At 47.7% G+C, this 19458-nt stretch overlaps 1 protein-coding gene across 1 annotated transcript; it reads left to right on the top strand.

Annotated features, from left to right (window-relative positions):
- The first annotated feature begins 402 nt into the window (after positions 1-402).
- LRRN1 (leucine rich repeat neuronal 1) lies at positions 403-18494 on the top strand. Its single transcript, XM_063411755.1, has 2 exons — positions 403-636; positions 14666-18494. The coding sequence occupies exon 2, from the start codon at positions 14894-14896 to the stop codon at positions 17042-17044; it is 2151 nt and encodes a 716-aa protein (XP_063267825.1). The 5' UTR covers positions 403-636; positions 14666-14893; the 3' UTR covers positions 17045-18494.
- The last annotated feature ends 964 nt before the right edge of the window (positions 18495-19458 follow it).

The raw sequence follows: 19458 nt of genomic DNA, 5'->3' as shown, positions 1-19458 counted from the left end.
GGGTGGGAGGGTGGAAGGGTGAAAGGAAGGAAGGTGTGGAAAGAAGGTACGGAAGGTGCGGAAGGAAGGTGCGGAAGGAAGGAAGGATGGATGGAAGGAAGGAAGGATGGATGGAAGGAAGGAAGGACGGATGGATGGAAGGAAGGATGGATGGAAGGAAGGAAGGAAGGAAGGAAGGATGCTCTCCCCGGAGCCGAAGGAAGGGAGGGATGCGCACCCCGCACCCGAGCCATGCCCGCGGCAGCCCCGCGCTCGCACCGCGGCGGGGGCGGGGCCGCTTGGGGCGTGTCGGGGGCGTGGCCAGCGCAGGCCCCGCCCCGCAGCCGGTGCCGCGCGCGGCGCAGCCAATGGGAGCGCGGCCCGTCAGCTGACCCGCGGCGCCTTCCCAGGTGCGCGCCGGCGGCGCCTCAGAGCGGGCGGCACCGCGCACCGGCACCGGCAGCGCTCCCGCTGTCCTGGGGGCGGGCAGCAGGCACGGAGGGACCGCTCCGTCCGTCCATCTGTCCATCCATCCGTCCATCTATCCATCCGTCCATCCATCCATCCATCGCTCCCCGCATCCCGGCGCGGTGGGACCGCGGCGGCAGCAGCGGATGTGCAGCCCCGGGGGACAACCGCGGCAGCGCCCGGCCGGCGGTGAGTGCGTCCGCCGGGCTCGGGGGAGGGAGCGGAGGCTGCGGAGCCCCGCGGGTTCAAGGGCTGCGGGGATGTGCGCTGCGATGCGGCGATGTGCGCTGCGGCCCGGGGACAGAGCAAAGTTTGCGGTGGCGGACGCGCCCCCGGTGCCCCCCGGGGGAGTCCCCGCGGGCTGCGGGGTTTCGGTGGCTCCGCACCGCGCCGGGACCGCCCCGGGGCTGCGGCCGCCTCGCACCTCCGGGGCTGCGGGGTTTCGGCTGCAGCATCGCTGTACTCCTCCTCCTCTCTGTGGAGAGCTCCGCTGTTCCCCGGGCCGGTTTGCGGTAAATCGGGGATGCTGGGGGGAATCGCCGGAGCCGGGGGCCGGCGGTGGGCGCGGGGCCGGCGGTGCGGCAGCGCTGCCCGCGTCCCCCATTTGCATGCGAATGGGAGCGGATCCCGGCAGATGTCCTGCCTCATCCATTCACCCGGAGGAATGCGAGGAGACAAGGAGCCTTCAGTGTGACAATGGCCCTTCAGAAAGCGGCATAAAGGCGCAGTGTGAGCGGGGCCGCGGCTCCGCCGCCCTCCTCCCGCGGCCGCGCTTTGTGCGCGGGGCGCTGCGGGACCGGCACGGGCGAACGCAGCGAGGGATGCTCGGGGCCCCGCTGCAGCGCACCTGCGCTCGGGGGGCTCTTTCGGGAGTCTGTCGGTGCGAGGTGCGGGGAGAAGCGCGGGGCAGCGGCAGCGCGGTGCCCCGGGACTGGGGTCGCTGGCGCTGGCGGACAAAGGGACCGGCCCCGCTGCCGCCCCTTTGTCGCCCCTGTCAAAGCGCCCTTTGAGCGGGGGCCGGCCCCGCTCCCTGCCACAGGAGGGAAGGCGGCGAGGCGCATTGTGCCGCCGGCTCAGCCCTGCCGGGGCCGCACGACAGATGTTCACTGCGATTTTCGCTCTCCCCCAAGTTATTCTCCCCCCCAGCGCTGGCTCGGTGCGCATCTCCCACCCGGCGACGGAAGGGAAAGTAACAGAATTAAACTCAAAGCAGACAATAATGTTGTCCGAAGGTGAGAAATCACACACAGGGTGCTTCTATTCTCGTCCTGGAGCTGTGCGAGAGCTCCCAAGTAATGAGTCCCTTCAATAAAAACTAGTTTGGAAACCTTAAAGCCTTTTCCTCACGGACTTCAAGGGTCCCGATAAAAGGAACCCAGTATTTCTGAAGATCCTAAACCTGTTCTGGCCAATAGCTCAGATGTACCCAGAGAGAGAGCACAGAGCTTTTAATGACCGAAGGCACACCCAGCATCAGTCCCGCTGCTGTCCAAAGGGTCCGACCAAACTGTGTCCCAAAGTCCAGCCAGTCGCAATTTAAATTGATTTAAAAGGTGGACACACTGAGAGGGAGAAAGCAGTGCACAAAGCTCCCCAGCTGGGAGTAGTGAGGAGAGCCAGGATGGTCCTGCCTGGTCAGCCCACAGGCACAGCCCCTGGTGTCCCTGTCCCTCTGCTCTGCAGCCTCTGTTGTGCCACTGCTCCGGGACAAGAGCTCCAGTTTAACTTTTACCTCGGCAGTTAAAAGTTACCTGCACAGCATTTTATGTACTCCATATAAAATTATCTCTCCCAGTAGGCATTTTGGACTCTAATAGACCAATTACTGTGATGACCATAAAGCCTTTTCCATTTACCTAGAACGAACTCGATAACACTACTACTGATCATTGAAGGAAATAGGATTTTGCATTAAGTTGGGCAATTATGGAAGGATAACAACTTTTCACGTGAACTGTGAAGGACCTTTTTTTACTGCCATAAATAATGCTGAGCCCATCCAAATTCAGGCTCAAAAAAGAAACTTCTGTTCATTCTGACCTCACAGGGAACAGAGCCCTGGCACAGGGTGCCCAGAGCAGCTGTGGCTGCCCCTGGATCCCTGGCAGTGCCCAAGGCCAGGTTGGACACTGGGGCTGGAGCAGCCTGGGACAGTGGGAGGTGTCCTTGCCATGGCAGGGGTGGCACTGAGTGGATTTAAGGTCCCTCCCAACCCGAACCAGTCTGGGATTCCCTGTGCGCATTTGGTTCCAGCTTGTGGAGCAAATGGGATAATTTCAGCAAGCAGTGGTTAAAGCTCTCATCATCATCATCATCATCATCATCACCACCATCACCCCTACGTCTCCCTGTTGCCCGTAGCCCAGCTCGGTGCCGCGGGCGGGGAGGGGATGCTGCAGCCTTTGTCTCACTCCTGTACAGTAGCGTGGCACTGCAGAAGGCAGGGAAAACTTTTCCTAATCCTCGTGCTGGATTCCTGCTGCAGCCGGCTGCTGGCTGCTGCTGCTGCCGAGGAGGGCGGCACAGCCCCGCTCCACGGCTTTTTTTTTGTAGGGACACTTAAAACACCTTGGATGAATCATAACAGAGGTCAAGGATTGCTGCTGCTGCAGCCTGCATAGCTTAATATTCACGGGAAATGGGATTTATTGGCGTTGTTGGGTCTGTAGATTTCTTGTTGTTGTTGTTAGGGGTGATAGAGACTCATCTGCATTTAGACAATATTTTGAAATCTGTTTTTAGTTTCTCATATGAATTTTTTGAAGCTCTTATTTCTGTTAATGATATCAATGAGTAAAAAGAGGGGCTTTGTTCACAAAGCTCTGAGCCACATCATTTCTGTCTCTTTTGGAGCTGCTCCTCCCCCAGGTGAGTGACTTGCCTGGTCCCAGCTCTGGCTTTGTATCAGGCTCAGACCAGGATCAGGCAGCAGGAAAATAAAACCCCAAACAAACAAACCCCAAGGAAAATAGTTAAGTGATGTTCATAGAACAGCTCTGGTTGAACAGTATTTCTTTTAGTTTATTTTTCAACCAGCAAAGTAGCAAGATGCTGCAGATATTTACAGAGGAGCCAAAATTTTCCCAAATAAAAATCCCTCTGTCTTGCTGTGCACTTTGTCGCCACGGAGGTGCCTGTTCTTTGAAGCCCTGATTAATATAGATGAGTTGTAATTTTGTGACCAAGCCATCCTAGTTCACACATATTATTCCCTTGGCAGACATGTGGTCCCCACAGCTGTCCCCTCATTTGTGTATGAAATGGAAACACTGGTGGCATTTGTAGGTTACCATAGTTACACGAACAATACACGTGTGAGGCTTCATCCTGCCAAGCTCCAGATTTTTTGCTGGCAGACATTTTGTAGACACAGAACTGAAGCAAATCTATGTAAAGTTTTTGGAAGCACACGGATCCAGCCCTGCTCCTCTGTGTGTGTGTAAGGCTCATGGACAGGGAGCCTGCGCTCCAGCCTGGCCACGCCTGAGCCCTGCTCCCCTTCCAGCTGGAGCTGCCAGCCCCACCATGCTCCCAGGAATGCAGAATCCCAGGCTGTGCACTTAAATCATTAACGGGGTCAGGCCTTAAACACATCTCTCCCGAAAATAATGAGTGAGTTCTGCACAGTAGGGGACTTTGGGGCTGGGGTGCTTTCTCTGCCGTCTGTGTTGGGAGGGTTGGCAGGGCCTGGGGGCTCTGGGAGAGTGGGGAGGTGGGCAGCAGCCAGAGCCCCATGCCAGAACAGAGATCCAAGGAAACCCACTACAAATATTCCCATACTCTGTTTTGTCTCTACAATTAACACGTGGGAAGAAAGATGGGCAAGAGCGAAGAAAATCACAGAGCTGGCTCTTGTTGGTTTGAATTTAATTATTAAATAATGGTGTTTCTCTAAGATTTGGAGGGCCTAAGTTCTGCACAGGGAACTCACAGGACCACTTCGATAAGATACTGTCGCTGCAGATGTGCTTGAGTTACTCAAAGACTTTGCCAGTGTCGTTCTTTTCCTGCAGCTGAGTAATTAAGCCCTTCATTAAATGAACTCCACAAGGTTGGAGCTGAACACGCCTCCACGGAGGCTGAGCTCCCCTGCTGAAAGTTCTTCTGAACCCCACTCTCTTATTCTTTGCTGCTTCAGACCCTGCGACTTTATTCAAATTTTGTTTTGCTCTTTAGATGTCGTCTTTGTTTTTTCTACGTATGGCACTGAAGAAAAATACTGGATTGGCCTATTTTGGATTGGCCTAATTCTCCCTTGGTGAAGGCAGGACAAGTCTGTGATATCAGTGAGACAAGAATTAGTCTCTGCTCTTAACTTCTGCAAAATATTTTTATAACTTCACCTTCTATTTCATAAGGTCTTAATTTGGTGTTACAAGCCAGCGTTTCCTTGATGTTCCATCTGGCTGAATTATTAAAAGAACAGGAGCTGGTTTTTACCTGGAGCACAGTTTCTAAAGATTAAGTATTTGCAGTGCAGAATTGCCTTTTTCTTCTCTTTTTAACTAACAGAACAACAAGGCAAAGCAAGCTGAAGTAACGGGCCTGAAATATTTAACAGGGAGCTGGAGTGAGAGTGCACTGAAGTTATAAAAGTGCCACAGAGAAACAGCTCTTTCCCTTATTTTATTTGGTACAGCAGCCTTACCACATAATTTTCTCTCCTGAGGTGCTGCCCTTTAGTCCTCAGTGGTCACACAGGGCAGTATTTTCCCTGAACAATTCCCAGCCCGAAGCAGTGGAACACGGAGGCAAATCTTACTTGGGGGTTTTCATTAGAAATTTCAGAGGTTGTCAGTCAGCTTCTCCTTTCCAGGTATTTAATTTAACTAACTCTGGCGATTCCAGCAATTTGGGCATCTGTCAGCTTGGATTAGAGCAGGAGAACCAAGGGCTTTTGGAAGCCAGGGCCCCCCTGGAGGTACCTGGCAGGTTTTCCTGGCTGGATGCTCAGCGTGAGCCAGCACTGGGTGCTGGGGAATGCAGCCCCTCCCTGCTCCTGTGGGAGGCTGTTCTGGGCCTGGGAGGGAGCAGAAGCCCAGGCAGGTGTCGGGCTGGGGTCTCCCCACCCTGCAGAGGCACCCCCAGCTCATTGCCCACCCTGCTGCTGGAGCTGTCCCAGTGCAGCCCTGGGGACCACCAGAGGGGCGTCCCAAAGGATCTGGGTGTGCAGGGCACATCCCTGAGATCAGCTGGGATCACTGGGTTCACCCCAGAGGGGAGTCCCAAAGGACTGCTGGGTGTGCAGGGCACATCCCTGAGATCAGCTGGGATCACTGGCGTCACCCCAGAGGGGCTGTCAGAGGCAGGGCTGGGCTGGGACAGCAGCACGGCTGAGCCTGGCACGGGATGTGGCACCTCTGACCCTGCTCGGGCATGGTTGGGGATCACCGCCAGGAACACCGAGCTGTGCTTGCACATGCACATTTCTGTACCACACCCCTTGCAAGGAGAGGCTGAGACCAAAACCAGATTCCTCCATGCTCAACAAACACTTCTGCAAGCTGGGGAAATGCTCCTCCTGTGGCAATGCCAGAGCTCCAGCCCTGCCACTGGAGAATTCCCCCCGAGGTCACTGCTCCTTGTGTTATCCTGTTTAAAGAGAACTCTCATGGCCTGGAGAAGCCACGTGGCTGTCTGAGTTCATGGGACATGTTCCCTGGGTTTGTCCTCCTCACCGGAGTCTGACAGATCCCATCCTAAGGAACTTCTACAAAACACCTAAAAGTTATTCAGAGAGAATCCCTGAGCTTCTCCAAGGTTTGGTAGAATAACGTTTTACCTTGTGCTAATAAAATATCAGTTAAAGCTTGAATTGTCTTTTCATAATTTGAAAATGTTTATCATTTATATAATGAATCCTTCATTTTCTGTTATTTCATGCATCATATCATTTATTTGATTAAGCAAGTCCAAAACTATCTAATAAATTCATACCTTGCTAATGTGCTGCATACAATTACTGCGATGCAGATGAGCTGCTGATTGGCCTTGTTAAATTTTTAAATTACAAATGATCCATCATTCTAACAGAAATAGAGTAAATATTGATAGTTCCAGAGAGCCACCAGTGACTTTTAAATTCATTGAAAGATAACTTATCTTTGCCATAGGTGAACAAGCGGTTGCAGAAATGAAGTTTTGCAATTGCTGCTTGAAAACAGGTCATTAAAATGGGTTCATTGTAGTAAAAGGCACCAAGTAAAACCAGGTCAGTGTTTTTATAAGTTCATTGACAAATCTGTTTCCCTTTCTCTTTCTGCCCCCTCTAAAAGTACAAGTCTACTTTATACAAATTCAGCATTACTGTGCCCAAATGAATCACTGTAATTAGGTAAAGATTTTATCTATAAAGCATCAGTAACTTGAAATTTTGAGAGGAAAGAACTTCCTTTCTGCAACAGGCAGAAATTTTAGTGCCTCTGTGTTTTGCAAGCACTGATGGAAGAAACCATCCATGGAAAACCTGGATGTCGCTGAGACCAGCCTGAGGACTAAAGCTGAAGGAACAGTTTAAGGGCTTGTTCTTGAACACACAATACATTCCATAGGAATATGCATTCCATAGGATGTATTTCCTCTCTTTCCTAATCTCATGAACATCAAGACTGTTTTCTGCATGGAACAAAGCAGCAGAACTCAGGTGATACCTGAGATCAAATCCAGGCAGTGAAGGTTTCCACCACTCCCAGTTTGACTGAGCTTTCCTGCCCTCACCACGTGGCAGTGCTGCCTAAATGATTTTGGAGTGAAGTACTGGTGGGAAACACGTATTTCACATATTTCACATGGCAGAAGTGCAGAAAGACCCGTGGAGAGAGGGAGGGTCATGGGATACAGCAAAGGAACCAGAGAGAAAAGAGCCTTTTTCTCAGGTCACAGTAAAGCCTTGGTTCAGAGCAGTTCCAAACCCAAATCTGTGGCCACTTAATGGAATTAGTTCTGTCCCTTCCTGGCTTGGTTGAGTTCCAGATCTTTGTCTTGGTGCTAACAGCCTGTCTATTAGATCTCAGCACCTCCCATGCTAAATCCATTTATTTTGTTAGTGGTATGCTCACAATCTCTCCTATCAGATCTTCCCATATCAGCCAACTCAATATAGGGTCTATTAACATTTAAATACATATAGCTGAGAAACAGAGAATTGGATTTTATAAGCATAAAACTCAGAAAAAAAATCAATAAAAGTCTGTTTTATTCTAAGGGCTGAAGCCTGTGTCAGCACATTACATGTACAAACTATGTAGATACAGATCTAGGCTAATAGTAAAATACAGTTTAATACTTAATCACTAATAATTGAAAAGCTACCACGTATTACAGCCACGGGAAACAGAACTATCAAAACAGAGTGTAACAAGGAGCACAAAAAGAACTTTTTTCCTTGATTGAAGATAAGCAATTGAAGCTCCACGCACATATAATTTTTAATAACAAGCCTTATGCATTCCCTACAGCCAGCACCATTGTGTTGATTTATAAATACCTCCAGAGCTCCTGACTCATTGTGGTTGGGATTTGTCAGGCACCGTTTCCAGCCCAGGGTTTTTTGGCATCCTCTGTGCTTGTAACAACCACGTACACGCCGGGGTCTTTCCCAACTGTGGGGGATCCTGAGTGACTCACAGAACTGGAGTTTGATCTAGAACTGTGTGGGAAGCAAAATAATCACACTGCCAGAAGCCAGTCAGCAAAAAGGGAGGAAAAGGATTTTCTGTTACTTCAGGAGAATCCTCTGGAGTTCTGGCATCCCTGTTCCTCCTGGTTAAAAATATTTCCTGTGTGCTCCTTCTTTTGTTGTTGTGAACACTTTGCTTCCACTGGCCAAGCTCCTTGGCTCTCAGAGTGCCCAGAAAACAAAAGGGGAATTCTACTCCAAAATCCAACCCAATCTCTTCATGCCCTTTGTCCTCTTTCATTTTTTTTTAGCTTTTTGTTTGAATTGTGCTGATTTTGATAGATAGTAAGAAGCAGAGATTTTTTGAGTTGCTCTGTATGAAATCCTTGGGAGGGAGGTGTCCCCTGGGTCACAAGGTGCTCAGATCCTTCCACGTGAGATCCCCAATATGACTCAGTCCATTTCTACTCCTTAAATATGGTGAGAAGCCAAAGCAGAATTTCTCTGCCTTTGGTCCTCCTTCATTTATCAGCCAGCAGATACAGAACATGCAAAAAATAGTTGGAAGAGGTCTTCCCAAATGAGTTATGCTCTGGAAATTTTACATCCTGCACTAAAACCAAGCAGGTTTCAGTTCTCCCTTGCATTTAAAGTAGAGAGAGGGCTGGGGATGGGTTAGGGATGGGTGCAGGGGGAAAGGAAAGCACATCCCAGAGGTTTGTCCTTCCCTCAGGGCAGGCAGAAGGGAAGAGCTGCAGGAAGATCTCAGGGAACTGGATCTTAACCTGGCAGAGGGATGGAGACTCTCAGAAATGCTGATCTAATCAATAGCAGTGGTCACAGATGGGATTCTCTCCACCAAATGGAATCAAAGCTTTGCCTTCACACTGAACCCTTGTAGCAGGACTTGAAACAAGTCCTGGGCAGCAGAACAGCCCATACTGTCCCAAGATGAAACTCATTCATGAAGAGAAACGTCGTAAGAAAGCTGATAATAACTCATGTTCCTAACATCAGAATATTCCTGCTGCACAAACACATCTCACCTTGCAGGTTTCGAGGCTGTGAAGTGGTTTATGAGGTTTTTTCTCTCCTAAAGCAAACAGCCTCTGTAATTTGACAGCCCACTGTTTGGCAAGCCCGTGTTACTCCTGGTGTTTCTGGAGTCACTGGTTAATGGTAACCCGTGTGAGATTTTCCATCAGCTGCCAGATGCCGGGTTGCAATTCTATGGTGGATTTGATGGGCCATCAATACCCAGCGGCTGCTCCCTGCAGGGGACCCAGCCCCGTGCACTGCAGAGAAGTCTGTGAATGAAAACCATTTCTCCCTCTCCTGCAAATTTACTTCAATATTTTAATGAAAAATACTGTATCAGATGTGAGTCTTAAGAATAAGCCCAAATAAATTACGAATTTCCAAGCTGTAATATGCTGTTTCTGCAGCGCAGATGTTATGAATAGGATGCTCTTTGTAGTTCTTTGGTGGAGATAAGAGTAGTATTTTTCAAAAGAACACAGATAAAGCATGCTAAGGTTGTCTCCAGATACAGCAAATCGCCTTCTCACCAGAGCTTTCCCCAAAATTATACACAGGCTTTATTTTGATGGAATGTATGTACAGATGAGAAGAAAAAGTAAGCATGATTTGCAAGGGGAAAAAAACCCAAACGTTAAATATTATAAATCCCTGAGGATGTGTTTTGAGGCTTTATACCATTATTACTTGTCCTACAGGCCCTTGTTTCTGTATTTCCTTTTAATACCCAGCTCCCACGTTCTGATTTTTTCAAGCTCTTTCAACTGTCATCATTTTCAGCTTGATTTTCCTGTATTTTCCCCAATTCAGACCTGTAAATAGCTTATTTCCTGATGACACTGGAGACTTTAAAAACCTCACTATGAAAGGCTTATTATCAGGCATGATTCCTCAATATTCTTCTAAATACACAGGATTGCACTTGTAAATTTAATTCCTGGGAAAGGAGCCCATTCTGTGGGTTGGCTGGAAGTGTCCTGGTTATTAAAGTCCTCTTTCTCTAGGATGTACAAGGTCACTGATGCTCTTGACTGGAGCAAGCCTGACTTTAGTAGCCTGGTTTTAGGCTGGGTTTAGTGTTGAGCTTAGTGCTGTGATTCAGAGGGTGCTCCTGCCCAGTGCCTCTCCCTCCTAAAGCCCGGCCAGAGGTGCTGGCTCACCTGGGCCTGGCACCAAACCCTGTTTTATCCACGGAAAACGGGGGATGCAGGACTGCAAAGGGCAGAGCAGAGCAGAGCAGGGCAGGTTTTACCTCCACCACACCCCCAACCCCTTTCCTTGACCTTGCCCAGCTGCCTTGACCAGCCTGAGCTCCCTGGGGACACCCCCAGCTCCAGGGGTGCTTCCAGCATCCACAGAGCTCCAGCCCAGATCTTCTCCAGCCCAGCCTCCAGTGTCCCCTCTCCCAACAAGCACTTCCACAGGCACAGGATGGCTCAGGCTGGAAGGGACACCTGGTGCCACCTGCCTGCTCCGGCAGGGCCATCCCAGAGCACAGCAGTGTGTCCAGATGGGTCTGGAATATCCCCAGGGAGGAGACTCCAGCCCCTCTCTGGACAATGTTCAGAGCTGGGCACTGCACAGGGCAGTTCTGCCTCACGTTCAGCTGGAACTTCCTGGGCACCAGTTCCTGCCCGTTGCTCTCCTGCCGCTGCTGAGGGACACAGCAGAGCTGGATCTGTACTGGTCCCAGCCTGAATTCCACTTTCCAGTTCCACTGAAGCCCCCCAGTTCTGCAGCAGCCAGGACAGGCTTTCCCGGGGGATGCAGGAGCTGCACGGGTCATTAGCAGGACTTTAGCACAACAGACAAATTCCCAACACACAGCTCAGTACTGGGCACAGCCTGGGAAGGGGTTCCTGCAGGGAGCGGGGAGGAACGGGGATCAGCGTGTGCTGCTGCCTCACAGCAACTGCAGAATAAATTGCTTGTCGTAGCCTGAGGTAATTTCTTTGTGTATCTGATCCCTCCAACTTCTACCTGGGCACACTCAGTGCAGGTGGCTGCCGACCAAAATCTGGGCTGATGCTACTGCAATAGCAAAGAAATTCTTCAAGAACGAACCACGTAACTGTGGAGAGGGAGAATTTGCTGTGGCAGCATCGCTGTTTCAAAATGCATCCAGAGATCCATGTGCAAACAAGATAGTTGCTCTTTTCAGCGAATTTTAATAGTGACCATTAATACAGTTGTCAGGGAAGTGACAAGACTTTGTTTTCCTATTACCAAGCAAAAATGTTTTAATATCTGTTCTTTTTAGTTGGCAGGTTAACTGTGAACACTTTTAATGAACAGCTTATTTCATGCTTGTCCCTTCATATTCTCCTCTTCCTACACTGGAGGCCTAAATGTGCTTTTTCTTCCAATCACCCAACCAACCAAGCTCTCCAAGAGCCACCAGCAGGGCCATGAGGGCACACCTCTTCCCACCCACCCCTCTTTCCAAGGAAAACTGAAATGAATCCCCAATCCATAACCAAACACCCTCTCTCATTATTTCACCCAAACAAATCCTCAGTATTAACCATTTTTAGGTGGAAAGAGAAGGGTTAGACCTCCCCATGGCATTTCCAGGGTGGGAGATAGGAATGATGCTCCTGTTTCTGCCCTCAGGGGACAGGAACAAGCCAACACCCTGGGCAGCTGCTGTGGATTTGCTGGTGACAGAAATGTGGCTTCGTACTGCGCTGGGTACTGAGCAGTGCCATGGAAAATGCATTTAATTAGCTCGGAGTAAAATAATTCCCTCCATATCTCTCACATAAAATTAGCCATTATTTCTGCTGATATCAAGTTACCAGCTGTTACAACTGCTGTTGTGGGTTGGAACAGCAGAAAATATGAATCTAACAAATGAGAGGGAAGGCAGGGAATGCTAAAAGCTTTCCTTCACACCCTCCGTGTCTGCGACACCAAACACTGCAGAGGTGTCTGGGATCGGTCCTGCCAGTGCTGGGAAAATTGGAAACCTGAGAATCCCGGGGCAAAGGGGTGGCTTTTGGTGGCTGCTCTGCTTCCTCTGCAGCTGTGATGAGGGCGTGGATGGGGTTTTACACACCACAAGTAGCTGAAACCAAAGCCCAGGACTTGGGTTGTCCCTCCTGCCGTGGCCCCTGGGCTGCCACTCGCACCAGCACAGCCCTGGTATGGCTCAGAATTCACTCTTTGACAACCCTGGAATTTCACTTCCAGCTTCATCCAAGCTGCCCTGGGCTGGCACAGACTGAGGAAAGCAATGTGCAGGTTGTTTCTAAAGAACATTTGCAGTTAAAGAAAATTAAATCCATTCGCAGGAGGAAATAGCTACGGAAGGGAACGAGCCACTAGGAACCTCTAAAATCATATATTTACAGTGATCATAAAGCCAGAACTCTGGTCAATAAACCCACAAATGCCTTCTTAGCAAGGATGAACAATAACTGTAACGTGCAAGTAAGAGGATATAAATATTCAACAAAGAAAGATCGAATTTGATTTCTTTTTGCAACATCTAGACATGCTCCTACATATTTTAAAAGAACCTTTGGAGTCTTTTTCTGGCAGTTTTGTTTTTAAAGCATGACATGATTCATGCAGCTACATCAGGGCTAAAGCAGTAGTAAAACATCATTAGGGCCTTTGTAAGGCTCCAAGTCCCTTCTCTTCATGCACTGAGAGGTTGCAGGAGGAATTCCACAGGCAGGAATGTTGGGAGCAGTGCTCCCTCTGTGGTGCACCTGGAGCAGGGACATGTCCCCGTGTGAGGGGACAGCCCACGGGCCCCTCCTGTACCTGCCTGGGATCGTGCCTGGGGGAAAGCACTGCCTGCATTATTCACTGCAAAATGCTGCCGTTTGAAAATCTGCAATTAAATCAATTAAACTTCGGATGCCATCAATTTTCCTAGAATTGGCTGGTTTGGGCCTGCTACAAATGTGTTGCCGTGGAGTGAAGCATCCATCAGAGTCAGCACAGCTCAGGCTATGCCAGCCTCCTCATCACTCCATGTTAACACACTCCCTACTATTACGGTGCCATTAGGATTTATTTTTAATACAGTCTTAGTCAATTCTTCCATCAGCTGGAAGTTATTTGGGAAGGAATGTTGGTCCTACAGTTGGTTTTCCCCCTTCAGCAGAGTCTGCTCAGCTCTCATTCAAGTCTCAGCTTCCAGAGAGAAAATCTGACTCAACAGTGTCAAATGTGTTGTGGGTCCCATTCCTGTTCCCCTTCCTCCAAAGCACAACCACAGAAGAACAATATAAAAATAAATAATAAAAACGCTGTTGGGTGTATTCTACCTACAGCACTACACTGAAATCTAAAATAAACCACGGCCATTTAATTATCTAATATGATCAGATTTAGAGGTAGGTTTGGGATTCCCGGCACCACTATCCAGGGGAGTATTTTAAACCTATTTTAGAAGCTGTATTTAGTTTTATTATTTTATATAGCACCATCTTTTGTGGGCTGTGACTTGGTTGAAGCTTTGCTACATTCTGATTGAAGAAGATGCAGTTTCATCACTGTGTTCTCCCAGATATCACAGAGTCACAGAATGGTTTGGGCTGGGAGGGACCTTAAAGCCCACCCAGTGCCACCCCCTGCCCCTTCCACTATCCCAGGTTGCTCCAAGCCCCATCCAGCCTGGCCTTGGACACTTCCAGGGATGAGGAGTCCATACAACACAACCTGATTATTTTAATTACATTAAACCCAAACCTTTTGCTTGAGAAGTCTCAACTGCACTCAGCAGAGCAATTTTCTGATGAAGGGAGGAGGAGAAAGATTTTACCACGAGATTTTCCTGGAATATGTGTTCAAAGCCTCACGATACACCAGATGTTCTGAGGTGCCTGGACACAGCTGGGTTAATTTAAAGGCTCTCTTGCATGAACAACTTCAGGCTAAGCAGATACAAATGTGGGGCTTACACAGTGATTTGGAATTGTGAACAGTTCATACGCTCACAATGCAGTGCAAACAGCTGAAATAAGGGCAGTACATTCGTTTAATCAAATTTACTGTTATTGTTTGGTGCTGAGCTGCATTAAATCTAAGCCATTATCTGGAACTGATTTGATTAACTCGGATAAATTTTGGCGAAGTTCATAAGTGTTTAGCTTCAAACTTCTAAAGCAGCAGCAGCTTCCTGAGCCTTAATTCCACACGCCTGAAATCCGAGCCTCGGGGACAGGGATTGGGTACTGACACTCGTGTGAGACCCCGCTGTGCTCACCAGCACATCCTCCACCCTCAACATTCCCAACAATTCCCTCAGCATTCCCAACAATTCCCTCAGCATTCCTAACAATTCCCTCAGCACTCAAACAACTCCTGCTGGGTAAAACTGAAAGGTATCCAACCCGAAGTTTTTAGAGAATTCACTCAGAGAGATTTCTGAGAAGGAGAGAGTTCCAAACCCTGCATAATTCACCTACACCAGATTGGCATTTTTGTAAGAGATTATTGTTAAAATGATGATTGTTTTCAGATATTTTCTTTCAGAGGTTGGAGAAATTAAATGATAGATGAATTATGTATGAGCTGAGCATAACATATACCCTAATCTGCTTTCAGGACCATCTTCAGGCACCGATTTGCAGAAGATTTTAAAACACTGAGGAACAGCTGAGAGTCTTCAAGGCATAACTTTACTAAACTCAGAAAATCATCTTCCACCTTTCTGGATGTCCAAGCCTTTCACCTTAAACATCAAGCTTTACGTTTTCTGCCTGCCCGAGGATCACCCTCTTCCTCCGTGGGGATTTTAGGGGGCCAGGGTGCTGAACCCCCTCGCTGGCCAGCATGGCAAAGGTTAGAGTTGTTTTAACTGTGTGCCAGTTGGTGCTAGAATTGTTAATGAATTCATTAACTGAGTCTTCCATACAGAGCAACGAATGTCCACAGCTTTGTGTCTGTGAAATCAGGCCCTGGTTTACGCCACAGTCAACGTACAGGGAAGCCACCACAGTTGACTGCAACGACCTCCGGCTAACAAAAATCCCCAGCAACCTCTCCAGTGACACTCAAGTCCTTCTGTTACAAAGCAACAACATTGCAAAGACCACAGACGAGCTCCAGCAGCTCTTTAACCTAACAGAACTGGATTTTTCACAAAATAACTTCACAAGTATCAGAGATGTGGGGCTCTCCAATCTCACTCAGCTTACGACTTTGCACCTGGAGGAGAACCAGATCACGGAGATGACTGACTACTGCCTGCAAGACCTCTGCAACCTGCAGGAGCTCTACATCAATCACAACCAGATCAGCAGCATTTCTGCAAACGCATTCTCTGGCCTGAAAAATCTCCTGAGGTTACACCTCAATTCCAACAAATTAAAGGTTATTGACAGCCGTTGGTTTGATTCTACTCCCAACTTAGAGATTCTCATGATTGGAGAAAACCCAGTGATTGGAATACTTGATATGAATTTCAAACCACTCTCAAACTTAAGGAGTCTGGTTTTGGCAGGTATGTACCTCACAGACATTCCTGGCAATGCCTTAGTAGGCTTGGACAGTCTTGAAAGTCTTTCTTTTTATGACAACAAATTGGTAAAAGTTCCTCAGCTTGCACTTGAGAAAGTTCCCAATTTAAAATTCCTGGATCTCAACAAAAATCCAATTCATAAAATCCAAGAAGGGGATTTTAAAAACATGCTCAGATTGAAAGAGCTTGGGATCAACAACATGGGGGAACTCGTGTCTGTGGACAGGTATGCGCTGGACAACCTGCCTGAGCTCACAAAGCTGGAAGCCACCAACAACCCGAAGCTGTCTTACATCCATCGCCTGGCGTTCCGCAACGTCCCTGCCCTGGAGAGCCTGATGCTCAACAACAACGCCTTGAACGCAGTCTACCAAAAGACAGTGGAGTCCCTCCCCAACCTGCGAGAGATCAGCATCCACAGCAACCCGCTCAGGTGCGACTGCGTCATCCACTGGATCAGCTCCAACAAAACCAACATCCGCTTCATGGAGCCTCTCTCCATGTTCTGTGCCATGCCTCCGGAGTACCGGGGACAGCAGGTGAAGGAAGTGCTGATACAGGATTCCAACGAACAATGTCTTCCAATGATCTCTCACGAGGCCTTTCCCAATCACTTAAACCTGGACATCGGCATGACGGTGTTTTTAGATTGCCGGGCCATGGCAGAACCTGAGCCAGAAATCTACTGGGTCACCCCTCTGGGCAATAAAGTCACCGTGGAAAGCCTCTCTGACAAATACAAGCTGAGCAGCGAGGGCACCCTGGAAATCTCCAACATCCAGGTGGAAGACTCCGGCAGGTACACCTGCGTGGCTCAGAACATCGAAGGGGCTGACACCAGGGTGGCCACCATCCGCGTGAACGGAACGCTCCTGGATGGCACCCAGGTGCTGAAGATCTACGTGAAACAAGCCGAATCCCATTCCATCCTGGTTTCCTGGAAAGTCAATTCCAACGTCATGACGTCCAATTTAAAATGGTCATCGGCCACCATGAAGATTGACAACCCCCACATCACCTACACCGCCAGGGTCCCGGTGGATGTCCACGAGTACAACCTCACGCATTTACAACCCTCTACAGACTATGAAGTGTGTCTGACAGTGTCCAACATCCATCAGCAAACACAGAGGTCCTGCGTCAACGTCACCACCAAAAACGCGGCTTTTGCGCTGGATATTTCTGACCAGGAGACCAGCACGGCCCTGGCAGCGGTGATGGGATCCATGTTTGCTGTCATCAGCCTCGCCTCCGTCTCCGTTTATATTGCAAAAAGGTTTAAGAGAAAAAACTACCACCACTCATTGAAAAAATATATGCAAAAGACCTCTTCAATCCCCCTGAACGAGCTCTACCCTCCTCTTATTAATCTCTGGGAAGGTGACAGTGAAAAAGACAAGGACGGCTCTGCAGAGACCAAGCCGACCCAGGTCGACACATCCAGAAGCTATTACATGTGGTAACTCAGAGGATATTTTGCTTCTGGTAGTAAGGAGCACAAAGACTTTTTTGCTTTATTCTGCAAAAACGACGAGTTGAAGACTTTTGTATTTTTGACTTTGCTAGCCCGTGGCAGAGCGGTGAGGACAGGTGGATATTTCAGGATTTTTTAGTATAGCGTATCGCAATGGGTTGACACAAATGGCAGCTTCACCTAGCTTCCACTCCTCTGTTTTTATCTTTTTTTTTTCCTTTTTTTTTTTCTCCTTTTTTAGTTATTGTGCTAAACTAAACACTGTCCTAACTCCAGTGCTGAAGGAAAAGGAGAGGCTGGGTGAGCCCGCGGCTCCGACACCATCGCGGGGCAGGAGCGCCCCGAGCTGCCCCTCAGTTTTGGACCTGCAGTGATCTGGGTTTGTGACCCTGCTCTGAGGACTCTGCCCTGGGAAAAAGAGACCCTGAATGATGTTAGTTGACTGTACTGTAATGTTGTATCAACTGATTTGAATGTTTTTGACTTTCAACAATGAGTTTTCCTTTTTTTTATTATTATTATTATTTTTGTAGTAGTTGAAGGCTTAGGTAAAGCTAACAGGCAATAGGAGTATGTACATCCAATTTTTTAATGTAACAGACTAAATGTTAATTGTTCTCTTATTCTTTTTATTCTATTTAGTAGACACTTTTGAAGAATTACTAGAGTTTTGTTGTGTTTAAATCATCAACACATGGTGTTTAATGAAGGCAGAGCTATAATAAATTTAGTTTTGTTCCGATTTTTTTTATTTTAGAGGTCACAATAATGTATGGGGTTTAGATGTCACTAGTTTGACTAGTGATCATGTTTTGACATAAAATATATCCAAAATGTTATATAAAAATATGATGGGGTTTTTTTCCTTGATGAAATGAAGTTCCAGGTTCAGGTTTTTTATGCATTTATGTTAATAGCAGTGTTTTCTCTGCACTAGAGGAAAAATATGGAAAATAATTTATTGAGAAAAATGTCTCAGCGTGGCTTTTGGACTGAGAGTCACATGCAGAATCAAAACTGTTTGGCATAGGGCACACAGCAAGAAGAATTCACAGAGTGTGTAACAGCACATTTTCCTTTTTGTATGCTTTTCTGTTTATATTCTGAGCTAAGGCAGAAATGAAGCTGACATTTAGCTGTCATTACCATCAGTTAGGACAAAATAAACCAACTCAGTGCTACCAAACTGAAATAAACCAGTTGAATCTTGGAATATACTTGAAAAAGAATTATTTGGATCAACGTTCCTCCAAAAGCAGAAATTAAAACTACCAAGACAGTTACGTTTGGTCCGATACCGAATTGTATTTTTTACAGGTTTAAAATTAATCCCAATTCTGAGTATTTTGCTGAATTACTGTGGCAAAAGAGAGCAGCAGCAGTGTTCTGTGTGCACTGGGTACAATATAAAGGCATCATTTACAGCTGAACCTACGGAAGCGTTGTCCGGTGTCTTTTCTGAACCCCTGCAAGTTCTGCAGGAGTCTCGAGCAGGGTGGGCTCTGGTGAACGCGTGGTCACATCACACTGCACCCCTCACAACAAGCACAGCATTTCCTACACTTGGCCCCTTTCTATGTGTAATTTTTTACATACCCAATAAGTTCTTGGTAAGTAAAAGTTAATAGTTCAAATAACAGATGTGCCTGGGGCTGTGTGAAGTTTTTTTACTCATTGGATTCTCAAATATATCCAAGACCCCTCAAAATTTACAGATAAGCTCCAAACTTCTTTTTTCTTGTATAAAAGTGAAAAGGTACCAGCATTGTTTCACTAATCAGGTGCCTTGGTACAAAAACTTGAGTCCATCCCTTGGACAAGCCTGCCCTGTTGGTCTTGTGTTTCCATGTGAGGCTGAGAGAAGGCATTAATTATGCATTTCAGTCAAGTATTTGTGCTTCTACACACAATCTTTTCCATGTTCAGGGGATCTCATACATTTTTAATCATGTGACAATTAGATCTTGGGGTTAGGCAAGTGTCTTTTGATCATGGAGAAGTAACATGGTGAAAGCATTTCTTCTTCACCTTCTCCTGGATTTGTTTTTAATGTTAATGGAACATTTTCTCATGTTGCCTTCTCCAGGAGAGCTTCAGAGCAATAATTATCATCTTGTCTATATTCTATTCTAGCCTTAAAGCTGCAGGCACAATGAATTAAACCAAGATCTCTTCTGCAGCAAAGATTCACTACTTTATCCAGAAAAAAGGACACTGAGGACAAGGTTGACCACAGAAGTGTTGGCTTCCAGCTTGCATGACATTATAAAATTGTCTTTGGAAAATAATTAATTGAGCAGGTGCTAGGAGGTGCAAAGAGAGTAAAATAAATCCCTTTTCCCTCATCTCCTCAGTTTCCTGCAGCATTTTCCCAGGATCACACAGCTCTCCCTGACTGAACTG

Source organism: Prinia subflava, chromosome 14 (genome assembly GCF_021018805.1).
Source record: "Prinia subflava isolate CZ2003 ecotype Zambia chromosome 14, Cam_Psub_1.2, whole genome shotgun sequence".
NCBI classification, from domain to species: domain Eukaryota; kingdom Metazoa; phylum Chordata; class Aves; order Passeriformes; family Cisticolidae; genus Prinia; species Prinia subflava.
Note: the sequence above shows the minus strand (reverse complement) of the source record. Positions and strands in the feature narration are given on the sequence as shown.

What these genes read in the sequence shown, in the direction of transcription:
- LRRN1 (XM_063411755.1), top strand. Translation starts at nt 14,894, where the DNA reads ATGGCAAAGGTTAGAGTTGTTTTAACTGTGTGCCAGTTGGTGCTAGAA.